The sequence below is a fragment of the Daucus carota genome, chromosome 2, assembly GCF_001625215.2.
Source record: "Daucus carota subsp. sativus chromosome 2, DH1 v3.0, whole genome shotgun sequence".
Classification (NCBI taxonomy): Eukaryota; Viridiplantae; Streptophyta; class Magnoliopsida; order Apiales; family Apiaceae; genus Daucus; species Daucus carota.
This window is the reverse complement of record NC_030382.2, coordinates 25742678-25758990: the sequence shown is the minus strand read 5'-3', so window position 1 is coordinate 25758990 and position 16313 is coordinate 25742678. Positions and strand designations below refer to the sequence as shown.

Genomic DNA, 16313 nt, shown 5'->3' with positions numbered 1-16313 from the left:
ATATATATATATAATATCTTGTATCGGGTCTTATCGGGTTTCGAGTTCAGATCGGTTTGAAATCGGGTTTCGGATCTCAGTTCGGAATACCTGAGATCCAAATCCACATCCAGATCCAAACCTTTTCGGGTTACTTCCAACCACTAGGATTATGTGATTGGAAGTGATCCTTTATGTGTAATCAAGCGCGTCCACTAGTTACTAATTATTCTATGAGCATGTTATGATTCTTAAGGTACTGTTGCAAAGATAACTCCTTCAGGGGACATGAAGAATATCTTTTTGAGAGATACGAAGATTACCAGTTCAGAGGATATAAGGACTTAGGCACCTAGAGCTCATCCTCAATCCTGTATTCTGCCGGGTTGTCCTCATGTGGGGGCTTAAGGTGATCATGATTTTTATTGAGGACCCTTTTAAATGGGTTGGTATGAAGAACAGTCAGATGTTTGGATCCTGCATTCTGGTGAGTTATCCTCATCAGGAGATTGAGCCAATCGTATGTCCTGAATGTTTAGGAGGAGACCGTGCCCTGTATTCCAGTGGGTTATCCTCACCGGTGAGTAAAGACGCGTCCTTACACCTCAAGGGTGGTCATGGCTGTACCAGACGACTCCTTCCATAATACATAATATTCTTGGAAGGTGAGTCCAACTCTGCTAAGGACTAGCCTTGAGGCCAACTAAGTAAATCCTAATTCAAATACATAATAGATTCGGCATTACCCCCAAGTGAGGATAATCCACCAGAATACAGGGCAAGGTCTCTTCCTAAACAATCAGGACATACGATTGTCTCAATGCCCGATGAGGGTACGTAACTCACCAGAATGCAGGATCCATACATGTCACCGTTCTTCATACCACCTCGGAGGGCCATCAATAGGAATTATGATCACCTTAAGCCTCCACACGAGGACAAGTCGGCAGAATACAGGGTGGGGGATTGTAGATCACGCCGGATGGGCTCCAGGTGCCTAAGTCTTCATATCCCACGGAGGGGTTATCTTTATGACGATACCTCAACAATTATAACTTGCTCATAGAACTAAGCCACTAGAGGGCGCCGCCTATGATTACACATAGAGGACCACTTCCAACCATATTGTCCTTAGCCAGCCAACTTGACACCAAAAGCCATCAAGGATTGCCCCCATTCATCCATAGCAAGAGATGGCACTCATCCTTATCAGTTTCTCAAAGGGATTCAACTCAATTCATAATTGTCCAGCCCAGTTAGGTACATACCTGGACCGATAGGGGCCTAGCTAAAGTTGGCTATAATAAGTACTCCCAAAATTCTCTTGATATTGAAAATGTCAAGAGAATTTTCATCAAATAAACAATCCAGCACATTACTTACTCGTATTCATCGTTTTCACATAGAGGTTGCGTCCATTCTTGAAGGCGTGTCTTGGTGGATATTACTATCTTTTCCTTTTGTTATGTGCATTGTACTTTTATTAAATTTCTATCACCGCCCAGATGACTAAGCTTAAAGTTGGCTTTCCTTCATGATATGTTCATAAACAGTGAACACTCCTTATGCATAGACTCGAAGCTGGGGGCGCAGTCTATATGTTATTAACAGGACGAAGTAGCCTTACATGTTCCTTCAAAAGGGCATGCTTGATTTTAGATCGATGCCGAAATCCATATATTTTATCATGGATGAATTATATCAAGAGAAGGGCCCGCCTTTACGTACAATATAAAGGTTCAAGACTGTTTTCATCAACATATGCCTATCAACAGACCCCGTTACCTTTATAATGATGCTTTGGACAAGTAAGCAGAGGGTACGGCCTATCTGTTGTTGATAGAATGACACAACCTTACTTATTCTGTCCATGAAGTTTGAACAAGTACGTAGAAGGCGCAACCTAACTGTTACAAAGAGAGGGGCATAACATTACTTATTCTTTTGTAATGGTGTTTTAGTTATAGATCACTCTCCAAGCCATTGTGCAAGCATAGAGTGCATCCTTCTAACACTTGTAGAAGTGGTAATAACTACTTGAATGCTCCGAATGAACACTTTTAGATGTTCTCTTTCACCTGTAAGCCAAAGCCTGACGATAAAATACCCCCCAAGTCTATACATCATCCAACATGGGGTATTACGATTATCATGCATCTTATCGTGATTTAAATATTAATAAAGTTTCGGTGCATCGCACGAGTCCCAAGACTTATAGCTCGATGGGGTATCATAAAATACACTCCAATCTATTAATACACTGGTCCTGGCACTTCAAGCTCGATGGGAAATTTTTGATCTAATAAGGTAAAGTTCTATCGAGAGCATATCATGGATTTTTGAATATAATGACTAGAATGTATCATGGATATATAAATAATATAGTATCTAGAATAGATAATAGTTGACATCCAGAACGGGTCGTGGATGGTTACAATTCACAACATCCAGAATTGACCATGGATAATTAGATAAATCCTTGAAAGACTTTAAGTGTAACAGTATGAATAGCATGGACCCACGGTCATGAATAAACAAAGACTTTACAGATATCACGATACATTCCTCATGACGCGTCGTATTGGGGGACATCACACCTCTCAAAAATATGTAAATCCATATAAACATAAAGCCTTTATCCATCGTGGCATCTTAAACACACAACTCAGGCTCAATGTAGATCTAGTTATATATAATAGATATTTAACAGATTTTCAGGTTATTATTTCACCTGAAATAGTAAACAAATATTTAGAGACTTTTTTAGAGATTAGATTTTTAAGCTATTTAACTTTTACTCTTCTATCACAACAATAATGCAAGACATGAGAAGAAGTTCCCATTGAATTTTGTTTCAACAGTTTCTATATATACCTAACTTAGACCATATAAGAAATATATGACTTATTCCTCTGTCCCTAATCAAAATTCTTTACTTTGTACTCTCCCTCCCCATGGGCGTGGCCCTATTTCTCTTGTTATTATACACACAATAAATAAGATTTGATTTGATTTGATAGGCTCCATGCCCTTTCAAAAAGCATGATTCAAAGAAGAGTTCGGTTCGTTCTGGGTTTTTGGCATGGTGTTCGATTCACAAGGTTGGTGGAAGAGCTTATATACAACAGTCTAGATGCTGGTGCTACAAAGGTATTTGTTGCTTTGGTTGTTGGCACAGGCTATATCAAAGTGAAAAGACACCGGTACGATCAGTTGAGTTATATACTAAGTAAGTTTTTCTCTTTAAGATTGAAAAATCACTTCGAAATCAAGACGATCTTTGCCAGGTTCTTTCTGAAATTCGTATCCTTATAATTAAAACCTCTTTTTCATCATGAATTTAGTTTTGATTTATTGTCAATCTTATATATTTTTATATCTTTGTTCATAATTTAGTATGTATTATTTGTCTTATGAACCATCCTTTTGAGACTTTTTGTGAATCTTTTTATTGCTAAATTAGGTTTGGATGTTTCTTTTGATTTATATCTTCTTGATTTAGTGTGCATGGAGGTGCATTTTTATAAATTTCTTGAAATTGAGATATATGATTATCTGTTCGTGTTGTCTCTATAATCTTTGTACGTATAATTTACTTTAAATTCTTATCCTTTCGTTATTGCTTGAGATCAAAAGATATATCCATAAAATATATTAGTTTGTGTGTGTGTTTTCATGATTTTCTTTTATACAAATTTTGTTTATCGGCCTTTTTCACTTTTAAGTTATTAAGGATCTTGAGAATTTTTACGATCTTCATATGGTGATGTTTTTTAAGGCAAGAAATTATTTTGATTTATATGTCTTAATTGTGTGTTTAATGCTCTTTTAAATGTGTTTAAAGTTGGTCAATTATACTTGAGTGATATATGTTATAATCAATTAGCTTCTTATAATTGATTCCGTTTATTAAGTTCTTAAGATTCAAATTTTGAATATTTTCAAATAAATGTTGTTAATTAGACGGATTTATATTGTGCAAATGTGTTATAAATATCTTTTAATTTTCTTTATTGCTCATAAATGATTTTGATTAAGTGGTCAAGTCTTATGGCTTGTTTGGTGACTTTTATAGTCAAAGTACCATTTTGGGGGGCCATGATTGATGGCATAATTGTGCCTTTAAGAGGTATTTTGGGTCATATTTGACGATGAGTATATATTAATATATTATTACGTTGTTAATTATTTAGAGTCTTAGTCATTGTATTATATTTCACTTACCACTTGTTAGCTCTATCTTAATTTTTTGTATGTATATATTTCTAAATATCAATTAATATATATATATATATATATATATATATATATATATATATATATATATATATATATATATATATATATGGTGAGCTTATATTTATTACTTATGGAAGATTTTTAATATATTTATATTTTAATGTCAATATTTTGCAGAGTTTAAATAGTAGTGTAATATATTTATATTATATTTTTATCATAAAGAGAATGATTGATTTTTCCTGACAAAAATATAAAATTCTTTGTTTATGTTATTATTATTTTCATAAGAAAAGCTTAGTATGATTTACGAATATTTTAGTATTCTGTGTGTCTAACCAAAGTTCTCGCTTTGGTTAGACATTATAATTTTTCTCATATTTTAATAGTTATGATATTCTTATTTGTTGGTTAGGATGTTATGTTTGTTTGTCAAGAAATTTATGTCACTATTGGATTTATTTTTCCCACTGTATATTTTTTTCTACTTAACTAAATTATCATTCTTATGTTTCTTTTTGCTTATTTTGATTTTCAGGATCATGGAAAGGGACTTTATGGGTTTTCTTATTCAGACTTTAAAGTTTTATTATCTAAACGTCTGGAGATATTTTACGTATCTTTCGGTTAGATGATAAACTTTGTTGGATGATAGGAATCCCTAATGCAGCTATTGTATCTATGATACAACTCATCTGCGAGTATGCAGACCCTGACAAAAAAAAAAAGAAAGAAAGAAATATATGACTTAGTACAGTTAGCCAGATATTACAAATTCTCAGTATAATGATTTTTTATTTTGACATAGACTCTGATATAACTCCTACGTCAAAATTAGCTGGCATAAGTTACCATTTCTATTGTAATACTCATCACATTTGAATAGTTGTGTAAGATTTAGAAATTCACTCTATTACGATCGTCAGTGACGGACTTGGCGTTTAATACTCACTTGGCTAAAAGAAATTTTTATATGCCTAAGATATAAATTCAAAACTCATAATCTACCGTTATGTATACTATAATATTAAAGATAAATATGTAAAAATTTGGTCATTGATTTGTAGTCTGGTAAAGTAGACTATAATTTAGATTATAATTTTCATATTTTACACTACTAAAAGTCTAAGGTTCGAATCTTATAAACACCATATTAAAACAAATTATTAATTTAATTAAAATTGTTAGTAAACTCATGGATTTTGCTTAAAATTTAAATTCATATATTTATTCTATTTAAACAAACCCACCTTGATAAAAATAAATTTAAAATTACAATATGCATGTAATTATTTCATAATATTTTAATTTTTTTAATCATCATCAAATAGTGTCTTCACTAATATGCTGTCAATAAAGAATTTGTTTAGGAGTTACTCAGAAATATAAAAAAATATAGAAGTTCCAATTTAATTGTGTTTGGTGAAGAGAGAAATAAATTTTGCACTAATCAATTATATATATAACTAATAAATCTAACTTGTTTTATGACATATTTTTAATTTTAAAACTACAGTAATTAGTGCAAAATTATTAAAATAAGCTAGTATATGAAAGGAAAGAAGAACTCCGAGTACCCAGATAAAGATAAAGATATTTGAAAAAGACAGGTAAGAAATTATATTCATTCGGGCTAAAGTCTTGTGACACAAAAATATAATGATATTACAGGACCGAAGCTCGTCCATGCTATGGTCCGCCCTGCATGGGCATAATAATGATGGTTTTTAATATTCATTACATTTGAAAGTTTTGTAAGATTTTAAAATAAAATTTTATGATCGTAATAATGATAATTTATGATATGTTTTTAATTTTTCTTTTCATTCAAGTGCTTAACCGAAAGTTATAAAATATAATTTAGTGGTATAATTTAGTATTGTATCATGACATTGTTGTGGTTTTGATCGCGAGGGAAAAAATTCAGAAATAAAGATTACAAATAGTTTATGATATGTTTGTAAATTATTTGACATAGTTTAATGGTCTAATTTAGTATTGTGTGCCCGTGCATTTGTGGTGGCTTCTATGGGAGTGAAAGCTAAATTTTAAAAATAAAATTTATAAATATCAGAAATATTGATTAAGACATGGCAATCAGGGGTGATTAAACAAAATACAAGAACTGAAAACAGAGAAAAACAGGGAAAATATAACACACAGTTTGTGGAATGGCAACATTGGGTCGGAGAGAGAAAACAGTGAGAATTTCTTGAGGGAGAAAACCAACCAACATAGAGAAAGAAAGCTTCAGGAAAACAAAATAGAGGTTCCTCTCCAAAGATTAACCTGAAAAGACAGTGAAAAAATTACGATATATATAATTTTCATGATATTTGTTATTGTACAATTGTAATCTGATTTTTCAGAGCATTCATTTTCTTTGCAACCTTTTCCAAGAATTGCATGCAATTTTGTTCTGCTGAGGGGAATTTGCAATATTAAATAGGAGCAGCTGGATTATTCTAACTATGCTTTTTGGCCCTTTTTTCTGGTATATTCTTCCTCTATCTTTACATTTCACCTTTCTTTTCACCACATTGCTTGCTCTTTGATCATAAGTTGATTCTTTTGCTATTATTCCTTGAAAATTACATGTTATATTGCACCCCCATGTTTTCCAAGAATATTTATAATTTTGTTATGTTTAAATGCACCAGGCTATGCAATTTTTGATGGAGATAACAAAGTTGTGACATTAAATATGTGTAATAGGAATCCAAGATGAGGGACCGCAGTGGTCAGTATGTTTAAGAGAGATTTTTATTTCTTATTGTGATATAGTTTGGGTGCAGTGCAATGTTTGGTGGTACATATTAGTTTGTGAATTTGCATGAATTGGTGGTATTGTTGTTGTTGCTGTAAATCACACGTCCGAGTGGTTTATAACTCGGAGCGTGGGTTGTAAAAGAAATCTGGCGATTTTTTATAGCAGCGTGTTCAGAGTCCTGGCATTTGGCAGATATTATCACTGCCTCCACCATCGTAGTATATGGTTTCACGAGCGATGGGGGTTAGATTGAACACAACTGGAATTCAACTATCCTCTTTTACATTTTTCATTCTTCTTTTAAAAATTCAAGGGCATTGCTTCCTGAATTCTGAAGGTATTACTTATGATCAGAGTGTATCTTTGTGTCTGTCTTTGCTTTCTTAAAAATAAAACTTAGACATGCCTTGAAATGGAAATGCAGGATTGGTATTATTAGCTTTTCGTGCAGCGGTTGAAATGGATCCACAAGGTGCTTTTAGGGACTGGAATCCTGATGACTGCAATCCATGCATGTGGTCAGGTGTTCACTGTGTTGATGGTCAAGTGCAAATGCTGTGAGTGTTAATCATACTTCATGTTCAAGATAGAGTTACGTACACTTGTAGCCGATAGGAAAAAAAATCAATTTCTTATTGTTAATCGTACTTCATGTTCAAGATAGATTTAATCACACTTGTTGCTGATTGAAAATGAAATCAATGTCTTGATTATTTATATTTAGAGGATTTGTCCAGAATTAGTAGTAACTACATCTGTTTTGAATAAATCTTATTGTTTGAAACTATATCAAAAAGAGAGTGATTCATTTGTCATATGCGTGTCACAATCATAGGAATTTATGTGGTCAACTGTTAATGTGAGAAGAGATGTGCATTATGCTTATTCACATGTTATTTGTTCCTTTGTGCAAAAGGAATCTCAATGGGCTTTCGTTGGAAGGACTATTAGCACCAGATCTTGGGAAACTATCTCACCTACGGATACTGTAAGTATAACCTTATAATTTTGACTCGCATACAGTTTATTATGGAAGCTAATTTTTATATGGTTTACTTGTGAATGAGTATCTCAGCAACCATATTAATATCTTAAATTCATTTGGTACTATGTCAACAAAATTGATTGCTTAGGATCTCGTCTACATGAATTTGCAGTATAAATGTTTGTGTAAGAATAATGAATGTTCATGTGTTTCTGTGTTTGAAGATTATTAACTTTATCTACCTAGGTCGATTGTGAATTTATTACTTTTATGGACTTTGAATATGTTGTTGAAGATCAAAATGAGTTTCTACGAGATGCATAGCATTGGCGATAATCCTTTTATATTAGTGTTATTTATTCATTGTGTTTACACTGGTTGATAGAAGTACAAATTTTTCTGCACTGTTATAAGTTCTCCCATGCTTTAATATTGACAGGATACTCTCTCAGAACCAATTTTCTGGCTCTATCCCTAAGGAATTTGGTGGGCTTGCAATGCTGGAGATAATGGACTTGAGAAATAATAGTTTAAACGGAACGATTCCTTCAGAGATAGGAGCGATGCCTGCACTGAAGTGTTTGTAAGTCCATTATCTGATGTACTCTTGTGAAATTATTAAATCAATATGTAGTATCTTGTTTTTATGTTACATAAGAGACCTTCAACTTCAATATACCTAAACCAGGTTACTTCATAATAATAAGTTTGAAGGGGTAGCTTCATCACAACACGAAAATATTGAAATGCCATCTGAATTGCAATCCGATGGAAGCCCTGTAACTGGTGCTGCTGCGGAATATGGTTGTCTAAATAGAAAGTTTGGGCACTGGTAAGATATTTTAGTTCCTTACACTTGTACCTGTACGTTTTGCTATCTTTTTACCCTGCTCTGGTTTTGTAGCTTTCACGACAAGAATGCTACATTTGTTAGTTTTCCAAATTGATCCTTGCCAGGGCACATGTAGAAGACTCTCATTATCTGCAGTATGTGTAAACCCTCATTACTAAATGTTGAACATACTCACATACATGATAAAAATTAAGAATTCAACTCCCGTTTACTAAACTGAAGTTCAAGCACACAAAATTGGTTGTAGCAAAATTTATTCGCAGTAAACTACAAAATTTCTAGATTGCTCAGCCTCTTGTTACATAATAAAGCACAGAGTGTTGCAACCAATTCAGAACAGAACTGTAATTGGGCCGAGAGAACAAAATTAAATAGGTCTACAATTTGACATATGTTGTTAGGTGTTAACTACAGAGAATATACTTTTTCTTCAGCAGATTTTAACCTCACCTTGTTTGGTTTGCTATATCTATTCGACCGTGATTCTTAGAAGATCTATATTGGCCTAGCCTTGTGAGATCGTGGGAAACTAAGTACAATATAATTGTCTCCTTACCTGCACATCTATTGGCATGTTGTGGACATTATCTAGAAATTTTACTATTCCTTTAATTTGTCTAACATGCAAAATGCAATTTTTAATATTTCCGCTTGGGGAAAAAAAGGTGTTTTTAGAATCTCTATTTACAGTGTCATCTTTATTTTGCTTTGTGTAGCATCTCGCATTGTGATATATTATCATTAAAAAAAACTGAAGCATTTATGAGATCAGAATCCGTTTTGAAAGCAGAACTCTTCACCACACAGATCAAAGAGACACTGAATCGTTATCGGCCTATTATGCCTTCGTAAGAATCTCAAATTCCTAATGATTCTTTACATGTTTCTGTTCTTGTTTATCTGGATTTTGAAAGTATTGGGAAACTATCCACTTGAGTTTGTTCATAGATGGTCTTTTGCTTGAAAATAAAGAATACATAAATCATACTTTTATTATCATATGCATGTACAATTTTTAGGCTTCCAACCGTATCTGTTTCATCCATTTCCTAGAAAGGAGCTAAAACCTAATTAATACATGATCAACATAATTAATTTTTACCATATTTCTATTGTTATTAAATATTCATTGCTGCTTTTGAGGTGGGGAGGAGAGATTGTGAGCACTTACTTAAAAAGACCTTTATATAAAAATATTACACCTTTTGCCCATTTTTACGCTACTCAGGTTATGAATATTGTTTATCTTAATCTATTATGATGTTTGAAGGTTCAAATCTGAAGAAGGCTCCTCTTCTGAAAATGCAGAGGATTGTTGTGAAAATCTAACAAGTATGTACAAGATATTTAGTATGTAAATAACATCGACTGAAATTTAAGCGTGTGATTTTACTGAGGAGAATGTTTACATTCTGCAGGTGCTATTGAGCCACATATAAAAAGTGCAGTTAACTCTATACGTCGTAGGCTAGCTGAAGAGTCCACCAATTTGGCTGCTACCCCCGCTAGTGGTAGTTTTCCTGAGGAACCCATTATTGCCCTTCCTAGTACTAGAAGTAGTGGTTCGTTTCCTGCTGTACCAAAAGAAAAGAAAAACACTTCTCTTGCACATGCTGAAACTCCACAAGTGCCTCACCATGCTGCTGCTAAACCTAAAAAATTGGAGGAAGCAGATAGACATTCTGGAGAGAAATGGAAATATCTAGTTGGAGTGTTGGTTGCTCTTTTTGTCGTATTAGTGGCTACGATCATATTTTTTGTCTGCCGCACCAGGGCAGTAAAAAACATAACACCTTGGAAATCTGGATTGAGTGGACAGTTGCAGAAAGCATTTGTTACAGGTATATTTCCATGTGTACACATCTAACCACAAGACCGGAGTTCAAATTACACGACAAATTTCTGGACTTTAACTAACTTGAACTGCCAACTACAGTTCTTTAGACCTTTGTGATTATCTTAAGCTGAAGCATAACACATTTTTGGCCTAACCCTGAAACCTGAAATATGTTTATTCTAAAAATATCAGTTTCTTAAGCTTGCATTGATTTAATGAGGCTTTGTACACTTATTAAGTTTTTTTTACTTTTGATAATTAAACACGCTCACACACTCATCTTGTGTGTAAAGAGATGCACCAATGCATCATACACACATTACTCGATAAGAGCAACATGCGAGGACTCACATAAAATTTTCTAATATATACAAATTTTCCTGGAAATCTTGAATTATAACATTAGCGGTGCAAGTTGCTCATTTATTTATCTATATTTATGCTTTCAGTGTTTTACATACTTTTGGTCTACTGGTCATCATTGTTGTTCCTATTAGATTCCTTAATTCTAGGTTTTATCATTGATCTTGTCAAATTCATAATTGTTTATAGAATATTACAACTATTCTCAGTTGACATCCTAATAGTTCTGACACTATTATGTGGTGGTCAGTTCTCCAGACATGGGACCTGTGTTGATAACTAGATTTGAGATCTGTTGTGTAGGCCATTTAAGTCAATTTTCTTAAACTCAAATGACCAACTTATTGACTGATCAATATATCAGTCTATTATTGTTATGATTTGGAGTAGATGGTCTAAATTTATAATGTTTTAAATTAAGGATAATGTTCTAAAAATTCAGGTGTCCCTAAGCTAAACCTGCATGAGCTAGAAACCGCTTGTGAGGAGTTCAGTAACATTATAGAAACTCACGAATCCTGCACTGTCTACAAGGGAACATTAACAAGTGGAGTTGAAATTTCTGTTACCTCAACCACGGTTCCTTCTCGTAGAAGATGGTCAAGACGTTCTGAAATTGGGTACAGAAAGCAGGTTAGTCGCTTGTGTATGCATCGAATACATTACATGTTTGAACAGTTAGTCTTATACAGCAAAGATTAATTACATGCCTCCTGCTCTATTTGGGATTTCTTTAGATTGATTCGCTCTCACGAATAAACCACAAGAACTTTGTCAACCTTATTGGTTACTGTGAGGAGAATGAACCTTTTGTTCGGATGATGGTATTTGAGTTTTCTCCAAATGGGACACTATTTGAGCATCTACACAGTAAGTATTATAAAATCCCTACGCTTTTAGTAGCTAGCTTAATCAGACATACTGAGGTGATCCTCGTTTTTATGTTTTTTTCTCAGTCAAGGAATTAGAACATCTTGATTGGAATGCTAGGGTGAGGATCATAATGGGTACAACTTACTGCCTACAATACATGCATGACTTGATACCTCCGCTACCACATTCCAACCTTAAATCAGATGCAATTTTTTTAACTGACGATTATGCTGCAAAAGTATGCTTCTCTCTCAACATCCTTTAATTCAAGAAGCTTTATATCTGGGATTGCTTAAATTTGCCTTCACCAAGAAATAAGATAATGTAGTTGTGTGAACATTCATAGATGATAGACATACTCAAATTTTCTTGTATTAGTTACACTCTTGTTCTCCCCACTTCCCTTCCAGGTTGCTGAGATTGAATTTTGGAATGATCTTCATTACAAATCAAGGGTTACTACTGCAGATGATTCTGGGAATTGTGAGCTACCACCACTTCCAGATGTTGAGACAGATGTTTACAAATATGGAATTTTGCTGCTCGAGATAGTATCCGGGAGGCTTCCGTATTCAGAAGAGCAAGGAAGCATTACAAAATGGGTAAACAATAGTTACACATAGATGTATATATTTTTACAATCCTGATTATACTTGTAACTAATTAAGCATAGCATATCTTTTCTTTTTAGGCATCCGAGTACCTGGAAGATAGTCGTAAGTTCAAACTCATGATTGATCCGATCTTGAAGTCCTTCAAAAATGATGAGCTTGAAGTTATATGTAATGTTCTTCAAGAATGCATTCAACAAGATCCAAGGAAGAGACCGACTATAAACGAAATAATACCAAAGCTGAGAGAAGTTATCAAGGTATCTCCTGATGCAGCTACTCCAAGACTCTCTCCCCTTTGGTGGGCTGAGCTAGAGATTTTGTCAGCGGAAGCAGCTTAATTTGAGACTGTCCATATTGTAACATGCATAGCTGGTATACAAAGTACAAAGTTACGTAGATCTCCTCACCTCACCTCTTTCTATAGAGCCTATTAATATAGGTATAAAATTGTTTTCTGTATATTATTTCTTTGTTTGTCATTAAATTTCACTTATTGCAGACTTATACCAGAGGGGCTTTATCCTATGGTGTAAAATATACGACTTGTTCGACTGTTGTGCTACTACAAATCTATGATGATGGCATGTAGTTAGAAAAACCACGACACAAATACAAACGACAAGGATCCTTGATGGAAGATTTTCTGATCTGTGAATGAATCTCTTTTTCATTGCCTAAGCCTTGAGCTTAGCTCAAAGAAAGGATGCACTCTCTCATTGTTTCTACAAATTTTTTCTTGCATCATTTCTTTGACCTCAGAATAATCGACAATTTTATATTAAATTCTTGATGAATTCAATTTTTTACCAACAAAACAAAGCATGGTTCATAGGTTAGCAGTTGGTACTAGCAATCACTTTTGTAGAAGGAATAATAAAGAAAGAAGGAAGAACTATATTAGCCAAAAGTGTTACTTCAGTTTACTTCTCTTGTCTAAAATTGATTGTTTAGAGTTTAATCTTTCATAAACTCTCGTAAAGAAATCTGCAATAAATGCAAGATTTTTCATAGAAACGGCAACTCTTTCTGCAATTTTGTGTAGTAAAAGAAATGAAAGCCTCTGTGTACAATTCAAGTAATCTGTAACCATGATCCACAAGTATCCATGATAAAAAGAAGGCAACCAGGTTAAAATTTATTGAATTATCAACCTGGCACTTTAACATTCTTTTGTGTTAAATATCTGAACTTAGATGCGCACCTGCGCCTCATTTATATAGAATTGTTCAGTGATTTCATTTCTGGTGAAACAAAGCAAAGATCACAAGATACACACATCTGAAGTCCCAACTAAGACTAAAAGGCACATTTACAGAACCAAAGACAAACAACACCTATATAAAGTGTCAAATAATGAATAAAAATCAGAGAAAAAAGGCTTGTAACCTTCTGCCCATCTTTTTATTCTCTATTCTGAATCTGAAGGCACATGCGAAGACTGAGCAGAGTCGAACAACATAAGATTTTGTAACCGCGGACTTAATTCACAGTCACGAAACTCTTCGCACTCTCTGTTGTCCCTCCTTTCTTCCTCACCTCTACCACCCTTAATAATGGTGTTAGTTCAAATATCTCAGCAGAAACAGTCAATGGCCCCTTAAAACTCTCTGTGGAACCTTCGAAACTCACCCTGCAATCCTTCTTCCTCACACTAAAACCAACCACCTTCCCAATTTCCTCTAATCTGGACATAATTACAGGCACAGGTGCATGAGTAACAAACCTAGAATGCTTCCCTTCCTCCTCAAACAACCCTGATAAATCAAAACCCTACGACATTGAAATGATATCAAAGGCATTTAGGCTAGATGGTCTAAAATCCTCTGGTTCCATCTCAGAGATAGATATATCCGAAAAATAATCAATCCCATCATCAACATTATCTTCGACACTACACAACTTATAATCCTCAACATAAAACTTGGTATGCTTAAACCCTTTTCTAGACCATCGATTATTCATAATCTCTGGAATTGTAATCCGAGTTAAGTCTGGTTAATAACAGAGTCAAGTCAGGTGAAAACCATCTAGGACATCTAAATTGCCCTTTACAAATCTTCTTGTACATAATCATTATATTCTGATCATGAAAAGGTAAATAACTAGCCATTAACACAAACAAAATTATCCCACAAGACCATATATCAACCTTGGCAGCATGATAGCCTTTTCGTCCTAAAATCTCAGGTGCAACATAAGCTAGAGTACCACAAAGAGTATGAAATAAACCATCCCCTTTCATTTGTTCCGAAATGGCACTCAATCCAAAATCCGAAACCTTGATATCCCCGTTATCATATAACAAAATATTTTCGGGTTTAAGGTCCTGATGAAAAACACCACGAGAATGACAAAAGACAACCGCGGAGATTAATTGTTGAAAATATTTCCTAGCATTTTCTTCATTTAATCTTCCTTTAGCTACCTTACCGAAAAGTTCACCGCCTTTTACGTACTCCATTATGAAAAATATTTTAGTTTTAGTAGCCATGACCTCGTGTAACTGTACAATATTAGGGTGTCGAACGCGACGAAGGATCGAAATCTCGCGTTTAATGTGTGCAATTAGTCCGTCTTTAAGAATCTTTTCATTGTCGATAACTTTGATTGCTACGTTTTCGTTTGTTTTGATGTTACGTGCATGGTAAACTTTGGTGAAGCTGCCATGGCCGAGAAGTTTTCCGATCTCGTAACGGCCTAAAAAAAGCCCCCCTCGTTGTTTTTTTCTGGTGGTTTTGTGAGGGGCAGCGGCCGTGGCAGCCATGAGGCCTGCGAGAGGTGGGATCAAGACTTGAGGGAATTCAGGTGAGGTTTTTCATATTCTATGATTAAATATTTCATGTTTTTTTTCTTACTTCCCATGTTTATGTTTATGGTGAACCTGTTGTTTAGTTTGCATGATGAATTTTTGAAATTGACCCTCTACCAGTTGGTTAGACAAACAAACTCCCTCATATTGCTACTTGGATTATTGAAATGATTCTAGAATAGGCCTTGTCGATTTAGACCAAATAAACTGACTAACTTTGAATAACCGATCAAGACATATTCTCATCACTCATTGTCCGTTGATTACATTCTCACGTGTGTTAACTGATTGGTGGCATTATTTGCCCATGCTTACGCACACGGATAATGATTCTTTGTTTTCCAATCGAATTAACCTATATATTTTCATTAATAAACTATGATCAAAAAACATGATACATGTAATGAACTTTTTGTTTTTTTATCGAGTACACCTATATTTTTTTTATTAACAAATTGCGATCAAACAATATGATATGAGAAATAAGTTATTAAAATTAGTGGGTGTTTTTTATTAGGATTTTAAAGAATATTTTTATAATTCACGTAATCTGAGGGTATTCAATTGGGATTGTTTAAAATCCATTAAAATATTGGGGGTATTCACCTGGGTTTTTTTTATTATACTACAAAATTTGGTGGTATTCAGTCAAGATTTTCAATTATGCTTAAAAATCCAATGGTATTCAATTGGGTTTTGTTTGCTCGGTCAATTTAAAGGTTTTGGAATTTCACACAAAATTCATAAGATTTGCTCAGTCTATTTAAAGGGTTTGGAATCTCACACAAAATTGATAAGATTGTGCGTAAATCATAAAGTATCTATATCAACTCTGAAACATTTTATCAAAAATCTGCACAAAATCAAAATCACATACAATCCATTAAATTCAATGCATTAAAAGCCATCCATTAAAATCCAAATCGAATGCACAGCCCCTAATGTGTGTAAGAGTTAAAATATAAATATTTTATACGAATATCGATTCAAA

The 16313-nt window shown here is 33.9% G+C and overlaps 1 protein-coding gene and 1 pseudogene across 1 annotated transcript; one reads left to right on the top strand and one right to left on the bottom strand.

Annotated features, from left to right (window-relative positions):
• The first annotated feature begins 7225 nt into the window (after window positions 1-7225).
• Window positions 7226-13053, top strand: LOC108207237 (protein MALE DISCOVERER 2). The gene is made up of 13 exons (XM_064086793.1): window positions 7226-7325; window positions 7413-7545; window positions 7905-7976; window positions 8413-8556; window positions 8662-8805; window positions 9543-9674; window positions 10097-10158; window positions 10245-10667; window positions 11469-11659; window positions 11764-11896; window positions 11983-12137; window positions 12310-12501; window positions 12591-13053. The coding sequence occupies exons 1-13, from the start codon at window positions 7226-7228 to the stop codon at window positions 12849-12851; spliced, it is 2142 nt and encodes a 713-aa protein (XP_063942863.1). The 3' UTR covers window positions 12852-13053.
• An 868-nt stretch (window positions 13054-13921) lies between these two features.
• Window positions 13922-15277, bottom strand: LOC108206994 (CBL-interacting serine/threonine-protein kinase 12-like; annotated as a pseudogene).
• Window positions 15278-16313: the final 1036 nt, after the last annotated feature.